The following is a 24,969-nucleotide window of genomic DNA, read 5'->3' on the forward strand; positions in this document are numbered from 1 at the left end:
GAGGTGATGGGCAGGGTGTTGAGAGGCCAGAGAGTACATGTGTCATGAGAACACGTGTGTGTGTATGTGTGTTTGGGGGTGAGGAGGTAACTGTGAGGCAAGAGGAGGCAGAAGACCTGCTCCCCTGAGGCATCTCACGGGGCCTACCAGGTGGACAAAAAGTCTTGAGAGGTCTGTAGAACCCAGCTCCGCACACCCAGGTCCTCATGCCAGCCCCTCAGGGTCTCCTGCATGTTCAGTTTTAGACCGAGAAAGAACTCACCAGCTGTCACTGAGGATAGGGTTAAACGCCCCCTCCCTGTCCTTCATGCCCTGGCTGAAGGCAGGGCCAGATTCTGTGGCCAGGCCACTTTCTTCTGCCTCTCCAAACATAGAGTAGGCATTTGACAAACATCTTTTGTCAGAATGAGTGAACGAGAGGGGAGTAGTGGGGCCAGAGACAGAAAGTGTGGGATGGAAAGAGGGAAGGAGGGGTAGATTCCATTCTAGGAACTGTCTGGGCACCTCAGCCAATCAAGGCAAGACAGCTCTGCCAGGTTGTACTGCTGGAAGGATGTCTGAAGGGGTGGTGGGGAGTGATTGCTGTGCAGGGGCACAACTTGGGGTGAGGTAAGCTGAATCCCCAAAGACCCTGGGGATCTTGTCTACTTCTCGAATGCGTCTGCCACCATGTTAGGAAAAACAAACAAAATAACATTTCCCCTTCTCCATCTCCAGAGAATTCATTAAAATGAGCCTCTGTATACAGAGAATTGGAGCCCTGGTCTCCCAGCCTAATTACCATTTTTAAGAGCACCGGGAAAGGAATTCCACCTGCTGCAATATTGGAAAAAAAAAAAAGAGAAAGCCTGCGATGGGGAGGGCAGTCCTCTCTGAGGTTTCTCTCCTCTTGTCACCACATTGGGTCCTTGAGGCCTCTTGATCTGATGGGTCTAAAACCCGAGGCCAACTCTCCATGCTGTTTTTTTTTGTGTGTGTGCCAGCAGGCACTGGTGATACCAACTATGGTCAGGCCCTGTGCTAGACTCATGAATGCAGTGGTGGGTCCCAGAGGGTCCTGGCCTCAGCCAAGCACAGAGCCCAGCTCAGAGCCAGATGCACACAGGAGCTACTACACAGTTGAGAGGCTAAACCAGCCCTGAGGATGATGCTATAGGAGAGATGGTCACGGAGGGGACAGAGGATGAAAGGGCCTCACTGCTCAGACCAAACATGTGCTCTGGGCCTTGATGCATCCAGAGAATTCTCGCAGCAGAGAAGAGAGGAAAGGGCATTCCGGCAGAAGCAATGACATGAGTCAAAGTGTGGAGGCATAACAGTGTCACTCCAAGGGCAGTAGAAGCAGGGAAGTCGGCTGGACCACAGGATGGGGGACAAACAGTAGGTAATGGGAGACGACGCTGAACATGGAGGTAGGGCGAGATTTTGAGGAACTTGAATGACATGGGGAGGAGATGAGGCTTTGATCCATACTAATGGGACCCACTGCACAGGCCTGGGGGGCCCCTTTGTCAACCCCTTGCCACTGCCAAGAACACCAACCAACCAAGAGTCTCACTGTTTTCAATGGGACACTAACAAGAAGCATTATATGTAACTTAATAGTAAGAAATCAAAATAATATATGAGATCATTCATACACACACATGCATGCACAAAAATAAATGAATACCAAGTCAGACTTCAGAACTAAGTCTGTTGCAGCTGTCATCTTGAATTCAAACCGATCCAGTTGAACTCCCCTCATTAGAAGGACAGGCTTGGTGCTACAAAGCCCTGGCCCAGAGAGGATACAACAAAGACAAAGTGTGACCAAGGTGAACATCCCACAGTCCACGCCTGAGGCTGTGCACATCAGCCAGGGCCCCTCTCCCAGAGCCTCTGTCAATTCCTATGGTCAGTTTCACCAAGTCCACTGGCTAGCCAGTATTTCAGACCATAGCAGAGTAGAAGCAGAGGTAAAGTAAAAATTGAGACCACAGCAAAGAAAGAGTAAAAATGAGAGAGAGGCAGACAGAGGGGCTGTATTTAAGGCAAGGAGGATAATTGGTCCAGAGGGAGACAGACAGACTAAAAAGTAGACACAGAGCTGCAGTCTGCAGTGAGCTGTGCTCCACATACTCTGTAAATCCAGAAAGGAGGAGGGACGTCTTAGAACAGCAGTCCCCACTGTGTTCTATAAATTTGTCCTTTGAGAACTCGATGACCAAGGGATTCCATGATCAAATACATCTGAGAGATCCTACACACTATATCCCTCTTTCAGTAAATCAAAACTATACACTGATATAGTCAGGCTCCGAGAAGCCCTGCAGCACAGCAGTAGATTTACTTTTGTTCACCCAGTGTTCCCTAAATCTGTACAAGCTCTGAACCCACCACCCCCCACCTCAACTTTTTTTCAAGTAACACCTACCAACACCTCTTAGAATTAGTATCTCACAGAATCCACTGGTGTAGAAAAATGCATTATCATTTGTCTCTATCTAAGGAAGAAAACAGCACCTTTTTTCTTTAAAAGAGTCGAAATGATTAAGTTTGGTGCCTTTTGCAAAAAGCTGTAATTGCATGGAAAATTCACTTTACTTGCACAAACCTCCCTACTCACCAGTGGTGCCAGGAAAGTGACATGTTATTAACCCCCAAGAGCTTGGCCTTCAGGGCACCTGGAACCACCTCTGGGCCTCTGGTTGACCCCAGACTACGCCTCCAGGGCCAGGAGCTGCAGAGGTCACTGCATCCAGCCTCCTGCCCATGTAGGGCAGGGCAAGCTCATCACACCAGCCTCTCCAGGGAAGGAAGTGCCTCAGCAACCGTGTGTGTGTGTGTGTGTGTGCGCGCGCGCGTGCGTGTGTGTGTTTGTGTGCGTGTGTGGGGGGGGGGCGGGGGTGAGAGAGAGAGAAGGTCCCAGCAAACACAACCATTACAACCATGCATGAGGCGCAAGTTCGCCTAACACTCTCATTTTCATCTTGTTCCTCTTCCACATGATGACTCCCCTGAATAACCAAACACTATCATGGTTTGGATCTGCCTGTGAGGAACAAGAGAACACAGACTCTCTCTATTTTTAGAATTTTCCTCTGAAAAATGTTCCCTTTACCGAGGGGTGGATTTTCAGAAGGGCTCAAGCTCTTTACAGGGATGGGGCCAGTATAGAGGTGGGAAGCTCCTCCATAGCGAAATGACACCCTGGGAACCCAGGGCCATTCCACTCCCACCCCAGCTCAGCAAGTTTCAAAGAGAGGTCAGCCACTGCCAGATGATATGGAGGGTGAGCACCCAGGACCTCACCTGGTATGTGTTGTCGAAGCTGTCGTACATGAACCTCGTAATCAGAGACGTCTTCCCGACTGCAAAACAACAAGGAGAGAGGTGTTCAGTCATGGCATCTGAGTTAGGCTCTTCTAAACACACTGCATTTGAAGAAAAGATAACAAAACCAAAAAGCACAGGGGAAAGGCTGAGTTGCAGAAATACAGAAGTGGGAGACAGGCCCCTGCTAGGGACCCCGTGGTGAGGCCACCGAGTCTCTATACCAGGTGGGCCGAGGGCTGTTCCTGCCAGGCACCAGGGTGCTGCCAAGGAGGAGGTATCCCACTGCCCCATGAATTTCCACTACCCAAATCCAGGTCTTCCTTGACCCAGGAGAACCCAGCTGATGCAAGAACCATCTATAAAGAATCAGGGTAAGTGGGTGCAAAACAGGAGGCTCCTCTCGTACTTGCCCATGTACACCTTGTTGTTGGTCATACACTGGAATGGAAGCCTGCCCTTTATTTCCTGTTAATTCAGCCTGAAGATTGGTGGGGACAGTGGCTTTCTAAGGAACCAGGGGCGGGGAGGCAAATGTCATTTCCCCATGTCTCTCATGGACAGGACTATTCTTTGTGTATCTGACCGTCCAGCTCATTGCAGGATGTTTAGCATACCTGGAACCCCGCTAGGTAAATGCCAGGAGGATCCCCAGTCACTGTGACAACTGTAGACTCACTCACACATCTGCAAATGCCCTGTAGGGGCAGTGACACCCCAACTGAGAACAACTGGAACAGCTGAGAGAAACCAGGACGTCTCTTGGGAATCCTACAAATGCTGCTAATTTCCCAAATTGTAGAATTTGGCTTCTGACCTCACCCTGTGCAGCTCCCCTGGGGCCTGGCAGTGACAGAAATGCCAACTGCTGCATTTCTAACCATCTGGGGTGGGGGAAGAGGGCAGTCAAGGGACATTCATTAGGACGGGCCCTGCACGGATGCCTGTCTGTACTGTCCTATCATGTCTCTGCCATGGCCCTGGGAGGCTCAGTGGGGAATCTGCCCAGCTGTGCTGGCTCAGAGCCCTTTCTGCACTGGGCTTCAGGAGGACAGGTAATGCTGGCAGGCAAAACAAAAGCGCCCTCACCCTCCCATTTCCCAGGCTGGCAGTACATCCACAAGCTGTGCCTGGTGGGGTGGCTGGTCACTCCCTGGAGGGAGCAGGACAAGCCAACAGGACCCCTTGGCAAAGGCCCTTTACCAGCTTTGAGGCCTCAACAGTGCACCACATAACAGACAAGTGCAGTCAGCTCCCAGCAGCCAGCATTTGCTAGGGGAAAGATGATCTTCTACCCAGAAGGAGCATCTGACTGACTGTGTTTGGGCTAAATTCAGAAGACCCCATCTTTAACCCAGATTTGGTTAGCTGGATTGAAATCCTATTGGGGTACTTTTCAGCTGTGTCACCTTGAGGTTATCACCATCCCAGGACCTCAGTTCCTCATTTGAAAATGGGTATATTAACATCGAAGACTTCAGGGGGCTGTAGTAAGAATTAAATCAGGTAAAAAGTACAAGGCACATGGGAAATGCTTAAAAGTGGAAGGAGGCAGCAGGTAACTGAGCAAGGTAAGGCAGTTTCCAGAATATCAGATGGAAAAAATATATGTATCACCACCACCCCCAGCCCTCAACTCTGGGCGGCACTCAAGTCATCCCCATTTCACACAATGGGCAATTAGGTGGCAGCTCCTGGCCCAGGGTCAGAGCTGAGTGGGGCTGGGATGTGGCTGCCTGACCAGGTGCTCAGTTCCTATCCAGGTCCTCCTTGATAGGTCATGCTGGGTTTCAGGATTCTGCCAGGTCAGGATTCTGCCCTTGTTGGAGAACACTGACCACCACGCCAACTCTGGGTGGTCAGTGCCAGAAGTGAATTGTAGGGTACCAGCTGGTGTCAGAACAGCCCCATTTTTAAAACAACATTTCTGGGGTGAGCAGAAATGTGCCCAAGATCTCTTCTAATTTTACCTGGAAGCAGCCTTTTCTAAACTTCTGATTGAAATGAGGCTATAAAGAGCATTCTGACTGCTTTAAATCTCCCCTTAAATTTCACATGAAGGTGAGAAGTAGGGGGCCTCCCATACCTGGAGGATCAGCTCTGCGGCCATGAGGCCCCAGGCACCTGGCTGAGGACCACAGAGGGGAAAGTGGGGCAACCCTGAACTAGCAAGAGGCAGATGCACTGGGGAAAACACGGCATCCTCCTTTTTGAAAGGGAGTGGAAAGTTACTGCCTCCTTGGGAAGAGAGGCATCCCAGGGCACGCTGGTCACTTCCCTAGGCAGCGACGCTCTGCATCTTGCACCTTAGGGAAAGGTGCATGCATCAGGGATCAGGGTGGGGAGATGGACGGGAAGACACTGAGTGTCTTCTCCCCGGGGCCTCCAAGCACAGAGAGGAGAGAAAGCAGAATCCCAAAAAGCCACTAAGGGCACAGAAAGTTCATGGAGTAGCTAAGAACTTGGAAATCCCTGCAACACCTTCTAATGCTAAGGTGCCTCTCCATGAGACACCAGCCACTGGCAGTGGATTAGCACTGGCTCACAGGTCTAGGTGGCAGGAAAACATCCCCCGAAAGTTTTTTACTGGGACTGTGCAGGAGGAGCTTTTAGGTGTGGGGTCCTGGCCAGAGCTGATATTTTCTATGCATTCCCGCAGTCACCATAATAGGCAACACATGACCCCAGCATTTACAGAGCATGTTCCAGGCACATAGTAGGGGCTGAGTCAGGCACAGAATTGACATGAGAACAGTAAACAGAGGAGACGTGGCACCTGCCCACCGAAGCTTGCAGCAACACTGGGTACCATACCTCCCAGCCCTCAACTCTGGGTGGCACTAATGTCATCCGCATTTCACACAACGGGCAGTAAGGTGACAGCTCCTGCACCAGGGTCAAAGCTGAGTGGGGCTGGGATGTGGCTGCATGACCAGGTGCTCAGTTCTTATCCGGGTGCTCCTTGATAGATCATGCTGGGTTCAGGATTCTGCCAGGTCATTATTGCCACTGCTGTGGCGCTCCAGGGAACAGCCCGTCCCAGGCCAAGTCTGGAATTGGGGGCCTTTCCCCACTTGGTAGGGGCTTGATCCAATCTGAAAGGTCAGAAACTGGTCACTGAGGTGCCCTGGAAGTGCTTTGTGGGGCACAAGGAGGGCTCAGAAAGTGAGGGTTTTAACATCTGGGGCCCAGCACCCCAACTCAGGCTTGAAATGGATGAGGGACTCATTCTTGCTTTGCTGCAAAAGGCAACGACTTTACACTGTTCCTCTAGGCTCATTTTTCTCATTTCTCGGAGCTGAAGCCTTCTTCCCCACCTCAGAGCCCGCTAAGACTACCCATGCCCTCGTCACTTCTGCCAGGGTAATGTGTGTTACGCCCCTGCAGTGGTATCCGAGACCCTTGTCCTCCATGCTTTGTCTCTGGGGAAGTGTCTGCAGACCTGAGGCAGAGCTTATTAAAAGGAGCTCCTCTTGTCCATTTCTGCCCAGCCTCTGCTCATGGTATCACATGAAGGAGCTAGATGGGTAAGGGGTTGTGCTGTGCTAAGCTTCTCTCCCCTCTAAAGGGCAAAGACCCCTTCCTCAGCCCACACCTGCCCTCAACAACTGCCCGGGGTGGAAGGTGCTAGAACCTGCAAATGGAGAACTTGCACACTGCATCTACCTGGCTACTTTCTCAGTCCCCCAACCATAAGGGGTAGGCAGAACCCATCCCCAGCCACCTGACCAGGTACTCCCACTCAGCCTCAGAGGAGCAGTAGCACGGGGCATCCCAGCAGGCCTGCAGGCTGGCAGGTGGAAGAGCCAGGAGCTCCTCCTGTGTCCCCCTGCCTCGCAACAGCTGCCGGGGTTTCTGCGGGAGCTGTCCTCCTGCCAGCTCTGTTCTCAAGGTCACACCGCTGTGCTTCTACCGCAGCTCTCGGACACCACTGCAGCAAAGAGGAGCTTTTTCTGAGGACAAAGATTCAGCACCACTGGCAGGTTTTATTAAAAATAAGCAGGCAAATCATTATTGAGCTTTTTTATTTTCTCTCTGCTCATGGCTCAGCAATGTTCTTGTAATCTTCTGGTAGTTTAGTCCCACATGATTAAGCAAGGAGATGCATTTCTCCTTTTTCAACCAAATGAGGGTGAGAAAATTCATTACTGAGCATTTACCAGGAGATGCTAGAAAGAAGGAGAGGAAACTCAAACTCTTACTGGGCCTCTATTCAGCAGCAGATGAGAATTTGGCACTTTATTTAGGTTCTCTCATTTAATCCTCATCACGATCCAATGAGTTAGTTATTATTCCAAGGTCACAGAGCTGGGAAGTGGTGGAGCTGGGATAGGAGCACAGATTTGAGCCAGAGTCGATGCCTCATCACTCTGCTGTGCTGGTTTATGTAAAGGTCTGACAGTAGCAAAGTGGCAGATCCCAAAGGCAGGGGTGCAGGTGGCCGGGCAGTCAGGACACCTGCAAGAAGGAGGCAGGGCAGCCGCAGGACTGGGAAAGGCTGTGGGTGGGGGTGAAGGGGAATTCCAGACAGAGGGAACAATGTGCGCAAAGGCACAGAGGCAGGGAGAGAAAACACTCGTGAGAAGAAACAGAAGGCAACAGGCTAGGTTGCTATGGGGGACACACTTGGAGGCCCCTCAGACTGAGGTTCATCTCAGGGCAAGTGAAGCCAGACAGTGTGTGAGGAAGAGTGAGTAGCAAACATTGTTCATGGAAGCTCCATGTGGCTGTCAGGTTGATTTAAGCCAAACCCATCTCTGGGGCCAGTTGTGGAGGGAGGGAGGGGCAGACAGAGAGAAGCACAAAGGCAGGGGCAGGGGCCACATGGCACAGGCCATGTCAGCCACATGGAGGAGCATGGATTCTCGCCCAAGGGCAGTGGGAGCTTCAGAAAGGATCTTCAGCAGGATGGTGTGAACAGGTGTGGCAGTTCATAATTTCCATAGTGGGCTCATAAAATATTTCCCATCCCATGTGCTCTTCTTACAATCTAACCCTGACATTCCATCACGGGGTGAATCTGGGCAGGCCTGTGACTATGGCAGAAATGGCCCTGTGGGAATCCCAAGGCTAGCTTAGAAAGAATAGCACAGCTTCTGCCTGGAGTGCACTCACACTGACACACTCTGGAAGCCAGCCCTGCAACCCAGCAACCATGCTGTGAGGAAGCCCAAGAAGGCCTACAGGAGGGAGACACGCATGCAGCAACCAGCAGACCTGTGAGTGAGCAAGCCTTCAGGTGACTCCAGCCGGCAGACTTCAAGCCGCCTTCGGTGCTGCATGGAACAAAGCCACACCTTCCCTGCCAGGTCCTACTCAAACTAAAATTCGTGAGCGATGTAAATATTTTTATTGTCTTGAGCCACTAAGTTTTGGGGTGGTTTGTTACATAGCATTAGGTAATCAGAGCAACAGACCTGTGCTTTAGAAAAAAGAAAACATGTTAGTCCATTCTCACACTGCTATGAAGAAATACGTGAGACTGGGTCATTTATAAAGGAAACAGGTTTAACTGACTCACAGTTCCCCATTGCTGGGAAAGCCTCAGGAAACTTACAATCATGGCAGAAGGCAAAGGAGAAACAGGCACCTTCTTCACAAGGCAGCGGGACAGAGTGAGGGCAAGCAGGGGAAATGTCAGATGCTTATAAAACCATCAGATCTCATGAGACCTCGCTATCACGAGAACAGCATGGGGGAAACCGCCCCCATAATCCAATCACCTCCACCTGGTCCCGTCCTTGACACGTGGGGATTACGGGGATTACAATTCGAGGTAAGATTTGGGTGGGGACACTCTGCTACAGAATGGCCTACAGAAGCCAGACTAGGGGCAGAAATCTTGCCAGAGATGGAGGATCTCAGTGAACAATGCAGAGGTGGTGGGGCTGGAGAGAATGGGGAGGAGAGCAGGGTACAGGAACAGTGACTGGTCAGATTCAGAGAGGAGCCCAGAACTCCTCCCTGTGACCTGGGTTCATGACCATTAGATGCTAGAGCTATTCCCTGAGCCCAAGACAACTGGACAAGGAACAGACCCCAAGCAATCACCTTGGATTCAGTCACTCATAAAAGCCTTCTTCATAATTGTCAGAGCAAAAGCACAAATGCCAGCACTGCATTCAGAAAAAACAATTAACAATAATCATTCAATCCCTTGTGCTAAAGATGTAAGCTTATTTTTCACTATTGGCATCAGCATGAAACAGTTATTTTCTTACCCTAGTGAGAACTACTGGCCCAGGGGTCTTGCACATCCATGGGGATGTCCAGAGGAGCTTGGTCCCATGTACCCTGGAAATCCCACCAATGCAGGGTGCACTGGATGCTGGCCCTTCACAATCAGCTACCACTGCCTACCTGGACCTTACCAACAGGTGCCATTCACTCCACCAGTGCCCCATGGGCCCCAGGCCCCCATCTCACTGGCAGGTCCCAGGTAAACAGATTCTTGTACATTCTGGTGGTTTCTAGGTAGCTGCAGAGGCCAGTGAGGCTTCTCCAGCCACTCAGCAAACACCCACTGGGGCTCACTGTGTGCCAGTCCTGTTGTGCAGGGCACAGAATTTGTAGTGACAAAGCAGATGCACCTCTGGCCTCAAGCAGTCCATATCCAGTGGTGAAGCGAGACCCAGATCCAAATACTAAAATGCCAGGCAATACGGGAAGGGTCTCCTGAGAGGCCCATGCAACGGAAGGCCGCTCTACTGGGGAAATCACAGTAACCTCCTGAAAAAGGCACCATTTGGGCTGAGCCTTGATTGATGGAGATGAGGGGGTCACAGGGAACAACATTCCCGGGGAAGGGACTGGATGAAACGACAGTCATGTGAGGCTGAGATTCCTCTGCTTAAAATCATTTGCCCACATTTCTCCACAGCTGCCACATGACGCCAAATCCACCCACAGCTTTGGGGCCAGCGGCTATGAGGACTTCTGGTCTTGTCTTGTGCCCACATCACAGGCTGAAAGCTGAGTGGGCGGTAAGTCCCCAGACTCCTCCACTGACACTGCCTCCCTCCACGAAGGACAGCTCTTCTCCCTGTCGCCTCCACAGAGGGTGTGGGTGTGGGTGGAGAGGCTGCTGTAAGGGCCAGAAACTGGGAAGAGCAGGAGGCAGAGCACAGACATTAGCCAGAGACTGCACAGAGGGTTTGCCAGGACCTGGCAGAAGGTGTACCACCCACTAGCTAGCCCCTCGCAGAGCCAAGCCAGAACCCTGGCCCACAGTCTGCTCTCGGCTGTGCATCCACACTTACCACACACACCAGCTCTTCAGAGCTCCTGGCCAAACAGTGGGATCCTGATCCTCCTGGGGTCCACAGAGCTGGGCTCAGGGCCTAGGGCCCCAGGAGTTCTGGGAGGAGAGGGCAGGCAGGACAGATGTGGCATAACTCACTGCCATTTCTAAGCCATCTTGGTGGGCTGCCCACCTCTCAGATGCCTGTGTTTTCAGGAAATCAGTCCCTGAGCCAGGAAAAGAATCTCTGCATCCCCGGCCCACGGCCCCCAGCAGCCAGGCCCATTTCAGATAATGTCTGCAGCTTTCAGAAGGTGGTCCTCAGGGCTGAAAAGGCAAGTCTGCTTCCTCATTGTGCAGACCAGTAACCCAGTCCTAGCAGAGACCCGGCTGACTCAGCCATCCCATCAGCTCAGTTTCTAGAACAGAAGTGGGAATTGCTGGTATAAATGCTAGGAAGGACCTGCAGAGGGACTTGGCCCTTGCCATGCAGCTGGGAAGGAGGCCAGGCTACCCGCATCCCTGCTGCACAGGGCCCTTGGGGGGAGGCCTGCACCATCCCCGTAACCTCTGCTCATAGTCTACCATTCCTGGCCTGACTATGAGGTGCGGCCCCCAGGCCCTGTGGTGACAAGCGAAACAGTTAGAGACACCAGCTATATCCATCTGAACCTTGTTTCCTTTGGCTCTGTTTTCACCAAACAGAAAGTCCAGCCCTATTCTTCCTCAAAGGTGGGTAAGCTTGGTAGCTGGGCTATCTGCTCCACACCCTACCCTGCCACCCTGGACTCCAAAAGGCAGCCCCAAACTGGGCATGCATCTTTGGCAGCTCCCACTAGACCCTGAGGGGCTGGCTGGCTCACCGTAGGCTAAATGAGGAAACACGTGAAAAACCCCATTTCAAACCATCCCCCAAAAGACTCAGATGGTAATTAAGAAATATGCAAAGCTCTTCATTGGACATTTTAATTAAGTGTGTTAATTCCCTCTGCTAGAGGATGCTCAGCCGCCTGGGCCTCACCCAGGGATCCAGAGAAGATGGAAAGGGGAGGGTAGAGGGGAGGGAGGAGTCAAAAGAAGATGAGGGAGGGAGGGGTTAGCCAGACAGTGGCGCAGGCTGGTCTGGCCCAGGTCCTTCTCCTGCACCAGCTAGGAGGCGGACCGATGCCTGACCCTCTCACTTCTCCACTGAGTGCCCCGTCTCACTATCCTGCACCCACCCCATCTCCTCTATCCAAGCAGGGGGCCCAGTAAGCCTGCCCACTACAGCAAGAAGGAACAGGGCGAGTGCATCCTAAAGGATCCCATCCACATAACAGTACATGGACAAGAGCATAAAAAGGAAAGGCAAAATAAAGGTCCCTTGTCATCACGAAAACTAAGATTCTAGACAGGAGTGTTCCCAGGATGGCTGGTCCTCCAGCTCCTCCTGAACACTTTCAGCAGCTCTGTGGTTGCTGGGGACATGACGGTCTGCTGGGGCTCCACAGGGTGACTGGCTGGAGACTGGAAGATTTAGTCTCAGTTTTCCTTCCTATACCAACACCCTGGACCTCCTCCTGCTTTTTTTCCCCCAGAGGCTCCACCTTTAACACAAAGAGGCAAATTCCAGAGAAACGTGCTGCCAGCACAGCTGGGCTGGGAGAGGCCCCATCCTCAGGTACCTGACCAAAGCCCCGGCCGCCACAGAGGAGGGCTCGGCCCCCTCTCCTGCCCTGCAAAAGGTGCTATCATCTTTGGTTTTCTTCTTTTCCTCTCTAGCTTCCTCTCTTCCTGCCTCTACCCCAAGGTTTACTGAGGTACAATCAATAAACAAAAAAATGTATATATTCAAGGTGTAAAATGTGATGTTTTAATTTATAGAGAGTTGACCCTTGAAGAAGGCAAGAGTTGGGGCACTGATACCCTGCATAGTCAAAAATCCTCATATGACTTTTTAGTCCCCCAAAACTTAACTATTATAATAGCCTACTGTTGACCAAAGCCTTCCTGATAACATAAACAGTTGATTAACCGGTATTTTGTGTTATATGTATTATATACTCTATTCTTAAGATAAGCTAGAGAAAAGAAAATGTTATTAAAATCATAGGGAAGAGAAAATAGATTTACTGCTCATTAAGTGAAAGTGGATCATCATAAAGGTCTTCATCTTCATTGTCTTTACGTTGAATAGGCTGAAGAGAAGGAGGAAGGGAAAGGGTTGGTCTTGCTGTCTCAAAAATGGCAGAGAAGAGGTGAAAGAGGTGGACAGGGAGGCAGGACAGGCAGGCACACTGGTGTGAATTTTGCTGAAAAATATCTACCTTTAAGTGGATATGCATAGTTCAAACCCATCTTGTTCAAGGGTCATCCATCTATCTATCAATAGTCATGCTTTGCTTAATTAGAGGGATAAGTTCTGAGCAACGCATCATTAGGTGACTCTGCCGTAGTGCAAACATCATAAAGTATGCTTCCCAAACCTAGATGGTACAGCCTACTACACACCTAGGCTATAATGGTACCCTATTGCCTCTAGGCTACAAACCTGCACAGCACATTATTGCAGTGAATACTGTAGGCAATTGTAACTCAGTGGTATTTGTGTATCCAAACATATCTAAACAGCAAAGGTACAGTAAAAGTATGTATGGTAAAAAACATAAAACATGAACAGAGTCATAGGACTGGAAGTTGTTCTGGGTGAGTCAGTCAGTGAGTGGTGAGTAAATGTGAAAGCCTATGACATTACACTACAATAGACTGTACATTTAGGCTACACTAAATCTATTTAAAAATATTTTTCTTTCTTTAATAATAAATTAACCTTAGCTCACTACAACATTTTTTACTTTATAAACTTTTTAATTTGTTTCAACATTTTGACTCTTTTGTAATAACACTTAGCTTAAAATACATACATTGTACAGCTATGCAAAAATTATTTCTTTATATCTTTATTCTATATGTTGCCTATTAATTTTTTTTTTACCTTTTAAACTTTTTTTGTTAAAAACTAAGACACAAGCATACACATTAGCCTAGGCCTACATGGGGTCAGGATCACCAATATCGCTGTCTTCCACCTCTCCGTCTCCCACCAGAAGGTCTTCAAGGGCAGTAACACACACGGCGCTGTCATTTCCTGTGATAACAATACTGCTTTCTGGAGGTCCTCCTGAAGGACCTGACTGAGGCTGTTTTACAGTTACCTTTTTAAAAAAAGTGAGTAGAAGGGGTACACTCTAAACATAACAACATAAAGTATAGCATAGGCAATACCAGACAACAGGAATTTTTGAGCTCCATTATAATCTTATGGGACAACCTTCATACATGTGGTCTGTCGTTAACCAAAACATTGCTATGCAGCACATGACTATATATACATTGTGAAATGATTACCACAATCAAGCTAATGAACATATTCATTACTTCAGTTACACGTGTGTGTGTGTGTGCATGTGTTAAGAATACTTAAGATCTACTCAACAAGACACAGACAAATACTGCATGATCTCACTTATATGTGGAAACTAAAAAAGTAGAACACATACAAGCACAGGGTAGAAGGGTGGTTACCAGGGGTCAGAGGTGGGGAAATGGAGGAAATGCTGATTAGAGGGCACAAATTTGCAGTTATAAGAGAAGTTCTGGAGACGCACTATACAGCATGGTGACTCCAGTTAATAATAATATATACTTGATATTTCCAGCTTTTCTTCTTCACTTTCCAAAGCCCCCAGGCCCAGCCTGCACACCAGTCTTGGCCTCAGCCCTTCCATACTCCCACAGAGCCTTATGAGCTCTCAGGACACTGCAAATCATCCCTGCCCTGGGGCTTCTAAACTGAGAGTCCACACCTGACTTGAGATTTCTTCTTGTCCCCCAGCCTGAAGCAGACACTCAGGGCACTAGGGACAATCCATTTCCCTACCTGCTACAGCCAAGTCTGCTGTGAGGACTAATGACTTGGGGTACATTGCCCACAGAATGCATCCCATTACCTTACCCTAAGAAATGCTGGAGCCAAGAGTCAACCCCAGCTTCAAAATCAGGCAGAGGAGAACCGAACGCACTGGTGTGGAGGGAGAGGCAGTACTATCCAGCATGCGACTACTGTGCACAAGGAGTACTTGTACTTACGACTCATGAAAATAAGATTTGAAAACGTAATTATTTAAAATAGTATCAGAATAAAGTAGCTATGTATCAATAACAATGAATAGCCTCCCAATCCCGCTGAATACCCCTACTGTGTTTGGGGAGGTCCAAAACCATTCTCCCCAGTGTAGGAGCCTCCTCTGCAGCTATTTTGTAGGCAAATAACTGAGGCTTCTCCCAACAGATGTTCACGTAAGACTCTACCAGATTCAACTGACATGAATCTGGTGAGACTGAGAATTCCCTCTGTATTCTAAATTCAGGGGCAGCCATGACATGCATTTCAACATTGGCACCTGCCAGAACACAGCATAGGAGCTGTGTCTCCCCCGGACCAGTTCTATATGACTCGGGCTGCTGCTCCAAGCCCAGATCTCTGACCCTCCCAAGGATTCTATGAACTTCCCAATCATTCCTCTAATACATTCACTGCTTGCTCAAATCTGCTGTATAGAGAGAGTTTCTCTCTCTTATTCACAACTACAAATGCTGAGAGAGATAAAATATAAGGCAAAAATTATGTAAGCTAAAAAGAGAAAGTTGGACCACAAATTTGCTTACAAAAAAAATCTTGAAAAATCTTCCCTAATTATTGAAGGTAGACTAAGAAACTGTCTAAGCTCCCTGGCAGTCAAAGGGGAAAAAAAGAAGCACAACCAAGGGTAAGATTCACAGTGTTCAGGAGATAAAACTATATCAATTGCCAATATTGAGCTTTTTATAAGAGCTGGGCAGCAGAAAGTTCTCAAAAAGAGTCTGGAGTGCAGAAATTTTGTTGCCACCTAGAGGGCAAGTCTACATATTTATACAATCAACTGGATGAACATCCCAGATGAAAATCAAGGCTGATAACCAGACCACGCAACACTGCCTGCCCAGACTGATGTTCCCTATAAACAAATGAATACACACACACACACAAAAGGTCCCAAGACTTTAGCTCTGGTCAAAATGGAGTAACAGGGACCAGATTTAGCCTCTAACCTGAAACAACCAAAAGACAGACAAGATATATTAAACAACAATTTTCAAGCCACAGGATATTAGGTAATGATGACCCCTGAGATACACGAAACAAAGGAGGGGAGCCCCACAGATTACTGCCCTCAGAAAATTCCAGGCCACAGCACAGGGAGTGGGGACCCAGGTGAAACCCACTGGAAACCCTAGGTTGAAAGGATAGGACTGAGGCTCAGAGAAAACATAGCAGCTAGAGTTCAGAAGATGGAATACCAGAGAGAGGGAGATGCAGAAAGGGAATGGCGGAGACCTGCAAAGGGTTTCCCTCAAGCCTTCAGCTGAGCACTGATCAGCAAATGTATATGAGGAAACTACTTGAGACTGGGGAAAGACTGCCCAAATGGACTAGAGGAAACAGTGCTTGGCATCCACACCAGGCTGGAGACAGTGCTCTTGCCCAGCAGCCAGAGTGGAAAGTCTCATCATTTACGGGATGCTGGGGAGAGTCCTCAGAAGGGCTGGGCCTCACAGTGGGTAATAATTAGCCATACACTGAGCCCTACTCTGGCCATAGCTAGCAAATGTTAAGAATATTTATAGGAACAGAAAAACTATCCACACACAACATGGCAAAAATCACAACGTCTGGTATCCAATAAAAAATTATCAGGCATGTAAAAAAGCAAGAAAATAGACTCATAAAGAGCAGAAAAAACAATCAACTGAAACCGACCCCAAACTGACAGAGATGTTATAATTAGCAGATAAAGATATTAAGAAATAGTTATTATATATTATAACCGTTATATAATATATATTATATATAACTTAGTTATTATATATAGGATATATGTTATATACTATATCTTAGTATAATAACATATAGTATAATATGTTTAAGAAGTTACACAGGGTAAAAAATAGATTTTCAAAGACACAAATCAAACTTCCAGAGGTAACAACTACACTGGCTGACATGATTAAACAGACTAGATGTTGCAGAAGAAAAGATCAATGAACCTGAAGACAGTAATAAAAATTACCTAAAGTGAAACACGGTGAAAAAAGAATGACAATAAATGATAAGAACACCAGTAAGCTCTACGATAATGTCAAGTGGTCTAACATCCATGTAATTGGAGTCTTCAAAGGATGAAGGGAGAGGCAGTGACAGAAAAAATATTTGAAGAAATGACTGAAAATACTCCAAAATTAAAGAAAACTATACATCCACAGATTCAAAAATCCCAAGCACAGGAAACATAAAGGAAATTACAGCAAGGCACATCTTAGTCAAATTGCATAGTCAGTGACAAAAAAAATCATAAAAGTAGTCAGAGAAAAAAAGACACATTATGTACAGAGAAACAAACATAAAAAGGACAGTAGATTTCTCCTCAGAAACAATGCAAGCAAGAAGGCAATGGTGCAATATCTATAAAGTACTGAAAGAAAAAAACCTGTTAACCTAGAATTCTATGTCCAGGGACAACATCTTTCAAAAACAAAAGTGAGATAAAGACTTTTTCAAACATACAAAAGCTGACAGAATTCATCGCCAGCAGACCCTCACATCAAGAAATGTTAAAGAAAGTCCTTCAGGAAGAAGTGAAATGAAACCAGATGGAAATGCGGATTTATACAATGGAATGACGAACATAGGAAGTGGTCACTACATGTGTATGTAAGATCTTTCTATTATTTGAGTCTCTTTAAAAGATAATTGACTATTTAAACAAAATTAGCAACAATATATTAGATCACAGACCTAAGAAAACATAGAGAAATATCTGTTACCCTGTCAGACGCTATGCAAACCGGAAGAAAATGAAGTGCCACCTTTGCAATACTAAAAGAAAAATATTGTCAACACAGAATTCTATACCTAGCAAAAATCTTTCAAAAATGAAGGTGAAATAAAAGCATATGTTGAGACAATTCACTGCTAGCAGATCAATAATACAAGAAAGAAATCTCTGTGGGCAGAAGGAGCAGGATACCCACACATTCACACTTACATCACATGTGGTCAGCATGTGCACTAAAGTCTGACCGACCTGGGTTTTAATCCTGGCTCTGCCACTCATTTCTTGTGTGATCTTGGGTTAGTTCCTATTCTCTCTGAGGCTCAGCTTTCTTCATATATCCAATAAGGACAAAAATGCCTATCTCACAGAATTGTTATGAATTCTATGAAAGCAGTAACAAGTTAAAATTCAGGGAATCTGGGTGAAAGGCATATGTAAAGTCTTTGTATAATCCCAAAAGTGTGTCAAAATAAAAAGTTAGAGAAAAAATTATTTTAATTACACGCACACATCCATGTTTCTTAGATTCCTAGCACATTCAGAAAATGGCTTGTTCTGACTAATTAAACATTCTGGTCAGCATGAAATTTTCCTAAGGAACTAGAGTATAACTGTACTTGGCATCAACTCAGGCTTCACGAAGGATCAAGACTTAGCTGGGCACTGGAGAACTGCTATGCGCCCTTCTAACCACAGGCCAGGAGAGAGAGAAAGCCTGGATCAATCAATTCAGTGGCCAGGGTCCATGTGTAACCACCATGTCTGCACATGCACAGAGATGCATGCAAGTACACATACACACATGCTCAACTCAGCAGGCATCAGAGGCCCTGGTATGGTAGGAACTCTTTAGTTCCCCGGTGTCTTAGCTATGAGGACTGACAGTCAAGGGCAATACCTTCAGGGTTACTTGAAAATCACCTGAGATCTGACCAAACAGCTTGTGTAGACTGCATACCTCCATGGTCAGCTCACTTATGTTCTGAATCCTCTCTGCCTTGCTAAGCCTTCTCACATACACTTGGCAGCTTCAAAAAGGAGCAAGATCTTTCCTCTTGGACCCAAGAGCAGCACCAGCACCAGCTAGCTTTGAATGCTAGCCACCCTATTCTCATAGCTCAGAGAACAAGAGTCTACACCCTTAGCACACACAGTTACCCTCTGCCATAGCTTCCCTGGAGAGCTAGACTGAAGCAGGCAGAATATAGTCTATTTCAATTGGTTTGAGGCTCAACCCAACTCTGGCCAGACCCTACACAGGCCAATCCTGCCTGTGCATTTGAGCAGTTGCATGGGTGCTGTGAAGAATTAATTCACAGTGAGTATGCATAGTTGTAGAGAAGGAGGAAGTTAAATTCCCACCACCATCTGATCTTTGACAAGGCTAGTATTAATGTAACTTGGTAGCTTATTTAACTGACAGAAGTCTTGGACCATCCAACCAGCATGGAGTTTGGCAAAGTAATGTATATGCTTTAATACCCAAGGCTTATATACCCAAGGCTTAACTGCTGGTAGTGTTGATGTTAAAAGACTCAGTAATAGGAAAAGAAGGCTGAGGCAGGGAGAATGAGTAGACAGAGTATTGAGAGTGAAACTTGTGTTTCCCATGTTGTCAGCTGAGACCCAGTCAGAAGGTCTGTGACAAGGCCAATGGGCCCGTAACACCCAACAATGATGACACAGCTGTGCCCTCGCCATGAGACAAAGCTTGCTCAGGTAAGTGGAAGGAGGCCTCTAGACTGCAGGCTGATGCAGGCAAGGCATCATCCCGGATGCTTCTCAGTGCCCCCTTCTCAGAGGAACCCTTGGCCTTGGCAGCCATAGTGCTGACCTGCTAACCCAGGAAGCCCTGCAGTCTCCATGAACATAGGGAGCTGTCCCTGCACTTCTGCAGCCCCAGCTTCTCTTCCTGTCCTTCCATACACCCTCACACAGCCTGCTCGCTGCTGCTCAACTTTTCTACTTTGCCAAGGAGGAGGGCACAGGCCCTGCCCCTGCCCCTGCAGAGCCAGGTGGTGAGGGGAGCACAAGGGGCAGAGTGAACTTCTAGACCTCTCATTCAGTCAACAGAAAGAACTCTCCTCCTGCCCCCAGAAGGACTCAATGTCACCTGCTCAGGATTGATTCAAGAGTAGTGATGGCCTTTCCAGTGAAATTTAAGAGATGAAGACCACTGACTCTGGGGTGGAAAATACACTTAGATCCCAAGGACCCTGGACCCGGGAGTAGGCACAGGACCACCAAGCAGGCCAGGAGGCCCACTGTGTCTCTAGCCCTTATGGACTGAGACTGCTGGTCAGGTATCAGGGTCAACAGAGGGCCAGGCTGGGGGATGGATCAAGGGGAGCTGCGTCAATGTCCACATATCCCCCACTGGACTTGGATGCTTGGGCACCAGGGCAAGGAGATGGTGGCCAGGCTCACCTGTCCCCATGCTGCGAGCTCTTGGTTCCTAAGGTTAGCCCTTCTCAAAAGCAGCACTACAGATGAGCCACAGAGGAGACTGGAGCTGATCTTATCAGAGGAGATGTGAAGAGGGGCCACAGAAGAGGGACCACTTGCCCAGGATCATACAGCACCAGGGTCATGGCCAGACACTATCTCTTTCGGTGCACAGCCAAGGGCTTGACCTCAGAGACTGCTCTTCTTACTCCTGCTTTTGCCACTAATCTGAGCCCAGAAGGCTTACCAATGTGTCCCTGTGTCATGAGGCCCAAATGGAAACACACAACATGGGAAGTGCCAAGGAGCAGCAGAGAGTGAACCACACTAAGGCCTGGAGGCCCAGCTTCTAGAAGGATCACAGATGATCAGAGTGACCTCAGAAAATCACGTCATGGCAAGAAGGGCCTAGAGAATATGTGGTCTAGCCCTGCATGCCACAGAGGAAAAATCTGAGGCCTAGAAAGAAGGAGGGTTTACTCAGAACACAAAGACAGAACAGGAAGAAAGAACAATAGCAGATCAAGAAACAGGGCCTGACCCCAATGAGTGCTTCACAGGTTGGACCAGGCTGGCTACTTAACCTGACAGGTCTCAGCTCCTCCTGGACACTCCAATGTCTTATGTGTAAAATGAGGCCATCTCAGGTGTCACCTTCCTCTAAAATCTTCACCCCATCTGTATTAGTTATCTGTTGCTTTTACAAATACCAGGAATTCAGTGGCTTAAAACAATATATTAATACATTTATTATGTCATATTTCCATGGGTCAGGAGTCTGGACATGGCTTCACTGGATCCTCTGCTCAGCATGTCACAAGGATGTAATCAAGGTGTCAGCTGGGCTACATTTCTTTCTGGATCAGGGAGTCATTTTCCAAGCTTGTGTGCTTGTTGACAGAATTTGGTTCCTTGTAGTTGTAGGACTTCCCCCCACGGGCTGCTCTTATTTCCTGAAGGCCACCCACATCCCTTGCCACATGACCCCCTCACAGGCCCTCTCTCAGCACAGCAGCTTACTTCTTCAAGGCCAGCAAGAGGAGTCTCATAAAGAAACATAATCATGGGAGGGACTATCCCCTCACCTTTGAACCTTTGCCATACAACATAACCTGATTGAAGGAATGCCACCTATCACCTTTGCCACACTATATTTGCTACAAGCAAGTCACAAGTTCCATCTGCAGTCTGGGGAGGAGCCTATGCAAGGGTGTGACTCACCTGGGGTCACCTTAGATTGTGTCTACCACACCATCTCAGTCAGGTTCCTAAGAGATGCAGCCTTTACTCTTTACTCCACCTCTGCCTTTTCTTCCACTGTGGTGAACCGGGCTGATCACCTGGAACAAAACCTCACAGGTCTCTGCCTTGAGACTAAAGCGCTCCTAGCTGGCCTGGGCAGAGGCTGAGTCCTGCCTGTGTGCTTCACTGGGCATCTGCATGCTGCTTTATCCAGTTCTCCCACATCACACCCAGCCCTCCCCCAGGCAGAGGTGGAAGGACCAGCAGACACAGCTGCCCAGGCCACAACTCCAGCTGAGAGTGGTCTTCTTGCTACATGATAGAGGCAGGAGAGGAGCTGAGTTCTTCTGGCCCAACATCTGGGGTGCTATCCTCTTCTGATGAAGGTGGGTGAGAGTCAGGGTCAGGTGGCTAGCTAGGTACCTCTTCAGGTCTCCAGTTCACTTCTAATCTGGGCAGCAGCCTGCAGTGTTTGGGTTGAATGTAGGGGAGGGAGAGGAATTTAATGAATCAGAATCAGGGGAGAATTTCCAGATCTTGGTGCTACAAGTAGGATTTGTTAATATCCTTAAAATAATTTGGGAGTGGTTTCTCCCCCAAAAGAAACCCTTTGGAGGTTTGCTCTGTTCACAGAAGTGCAGAACCAAACAAAGATCACTAGTGCCAAGACCTGACTCTACTCACAGCAGCCCAGAGACAGTCTGGGAACTGCAGGGTCACAGTGGGGCAGAGCCAGACAGCCTTGGGGAGGAAGAGACAAAGCTCAGTCTGCTCCTCAAAGCCAGTGCTGGCAGCACAGAGGCAGTGTGCTGGAAAACACCCTCCCTCAACCTCCAAGGCAAGGTAACAGCCTTTCTCTCTTCTCATTTCCCCTGCTTTGCTGGGCTGGAGCTCCTCATCTTGTCCTCCATGCAAACACAGAACTGGTCACATCGTCCTGTGCCCCCATACTCATCAGTGGCTCATGGGAACCTCCAGCCTTTAATTAAATTTGGTTAGGACCCTGGGATGGACAGCACCCTGCCTGGAGCTTGACCCACCCTGGCTCCCAAGGGCCCTGTGCATGGCCAACAAGCCCCCATCTGTGTCTGGTAGGAAGCAGTGTCTGTGAGCCTCTCCCTTCGGTCTCAGCACTTCTATGGATCTCTCTTCCCCAGTGCCCCTTGCTTCCCCTGTTTGCCCTCTTAGCCCTCCTCTTTTACTGAACAGGGGAAAGAAACAAGAAATGTGTTCTAAGTGCCTCACTTACTGTTTAGTCTATGCAGTGTTTATTCCCCCCACTCACAGACAGGGTCAGAAAAGAACATTTTCTCTTCCTTTCTCAGAATTAGCACAGCCACTCCCAGAGAGAAAGGTTTTCCTTATCTCTAGGGACTTGTCTCTGGTGCACAGGCCAAAGTTGCAGCTCTCCAATCCTGAGCCAAAATGGTCCTCCTCCTGCCTGCCCCAGGGTTGGGGGAAACAGAGGGACCAGAGGAGGCTGGAACAGGTCAAAGCTGGGCTGTGTTGTTTGTGGCCCAGCCTTCCAAACCAGTTTTTCTCTGGGCCAGCTGCTTCAGGCAGAAGAGCCACCTCTGCTGAGCACCAAGATGAGGGGGCAGCTCTCCTTACCCACCCTGAACTCACAGACAACCTGGCACTGCTCAAAGAGGCCAAGGGTGGTGACTGAAAAATGCTGTAATCATTGATGCTGCAAAATTAGGATTACTCCATGCACCAGCTACACTGGCAAAGGAATACCAAGGTGGTGCTCAGTAACCTCCAGTGGGCACTGCCTGTGCAGAAGAACAGGAAGGGCAGGGAGCAAAAGTCATCAGGCCTTTAGAGGGTGGGGTTTCAAGCCTTAAAGCAGATCATGAGCTGACCCGTGAGCAGGGGGCTGCACCAATTGACCTGAACAGGCTGCCTTCTCTGGGTTAGGGGAGGGTTCAAAATGGCAATGCCTGCCTCTACTCTGGCCCCCTGGCTTTCAGCCTTAGCTTTTTGTGCAGCCAGCTTAAGATGGGTCTCTGTTCTCCAAGGCATGGAAAGGGGCACTCCCTTCTACAATGCTGCTCTCTCTCAAGTCCTTGGGGACTCTGGAGCTTGCTGGGGTGACGGAACCCAGCAGACAGGCATAGGGGAAAATATCCAAGAAAGCAAAGGAAGTGATCAAGTGTCCACTGGAAGAGAAGTCCAGTGAGACAGGGAGGGACAGGAGGCTGCATAACAGGGCCAGGGGGCCTCATATAACTAATGACCAGAGGACAGGGGTGCTCACACACCCAGTGCCCAGAGAACAGGACACAAACACACCTAATGACAGAGAATGGAGGACTCACATACCCAGTGCCCAAAGGACAGGGGGCCCCACATATCCCAGTAACCACAGGATGAGGGGCTCGCACACCAATGATCAGAGGATGGGGGGCTCACACACCAATGATCAAAGGACGGGGGATTCACACACCAAATAATCAGAGGACAGGTGGGCTTATATATCCCAATAACCAGAGGATGGGGGGCTCACACACCAATGATCAGAGGACGGGGGACTCACACACCAAATAACCAGAGGACGGCGGGGCTCATATATTCCAATAACCAGAGAATGGGGGGCTCACACACCAATGATCAGAGAATGGGGAACTCACACACCAAATGACCAGAGGATGGGGAACTCACACATCCAATGGCCAGAGGATGGGCTGCTCACACACTAATGATTAGAGGACGGGAACTCACATACCCAATGACCAGAGGAGGGAGGGCTCACATACCCAATGACCAGAGGATGGGGGACTCACACACCCAATGACCAGAGGATGGGGAACTCACACATCCAATGGCCAGAGGATGGGCTGCTCACACACCAATGATCAGAGGACGAGGGGCTCACACATCCAACAGCCAGAGGATGGGCTGCTCACACACTAATGATTAGAGGACGGGAACTCACACACCCAATGACCAGAGGAGGGAGGGCTCACATACCCAATGACCAGAGTATAGGGGACTCACACACCTAATGACCAGAGGACGGGGGACTCACACACCCAATGACCAGAGGACGGGGGACTCACACAACCAATGGCCAGAGGATGGGCTGCTCACACACTAATGATCAGAGGACGGGAACTCACATACCCAGTGACCAGAGGACAGAGGACTTACACACCCAATGACCAGAGGATGGGGGACTCACACATCCAATGACCAGAGGATAGGGGAGCTCACACACCCAATGGCCAGTTTCTGGTCATATGCCACATCCAACCTGAGCAGGTAGCAGAGGGGGAGGAGTCCGGAAGGGCTGCCAGCAGTCCCGCAGAACACCCATGGAAGGCCAGAGCAGTCAGGGAACCCAGGGCACTGTGGAGATAGGATGGACAGGGGAGCTTAAAGGGGCTAGCTTTGGTCCATCTGCGTACAGTGTGGCCTTGCAGAGAGAGACAACAGTCCCTCCCCTACAATCCTTCATTGTTCCTGAGGCCTCATTCTAAGAGAAAGAATCAAGAAAATATACATCTGCAGTGGAGCTGAGCTTCAGAACTGGAAGGAAGCTTAAGTTTACAAGCCCTCTCTATAAATTCCATCCTCGGAATGTTTCTGTTCTGACCTAGTTCAGCCACCTGGATCTCCTGCCTCCAATCAGAACACATTCTGCCTTCACCTTCTAATCCATGAGCATGTCCCTCTGGGTCAAAACTCCCCAGAGGATCCCCACTGCCTGCAGGGAGGTCCTCCAGGGCCTGACCCTACTGACTCCTCCAGGCTCAACCCCTTCTCCCACCATTTCCCCACCCGCACCAGAATCCCACCACCCTGAACTAC

The 24,969-nt window shown here is 48.8% G+C and overlaps 1 protein-coding gene across 1 annotated transcript in view; it reads right to left on the minus strand.

Annotated features, from left to right (window-relative positions):
• The window catches only part of RAB6B (RAB6B, member RAS oncogene family), a 71,749-nt gene that overhangs the window by 37,059 nt on the left and 9,721 nt on the right, over window positions 1-24,969 (minus strand). The window contains exon 2 of the mRNA XM_016941965.4: window positions 3,295-3,353. Coding sequence (XP_016797454.1) covers window positions 3,295-3,353 — 59 coding nt within the window. The remainder of the gene's footprint in view (window positions 1-3,294; window positions 3,354-24,969) is intronic.

This window comes from Pan troglodytes, chromosome 2, assembly GCF_028858775.2.
Source record: "Pan troglodytes isolate AG18354 chromosome 2, NHGRI_mPanTro3-v2.0_pri, whole genome shotgun sequence".
Taxonomy (NCBI): Eukaryota; Metazoa; Chordata; class Mammalia; order Primates; family Hominidae; genus Pan; species Pan troglodytes.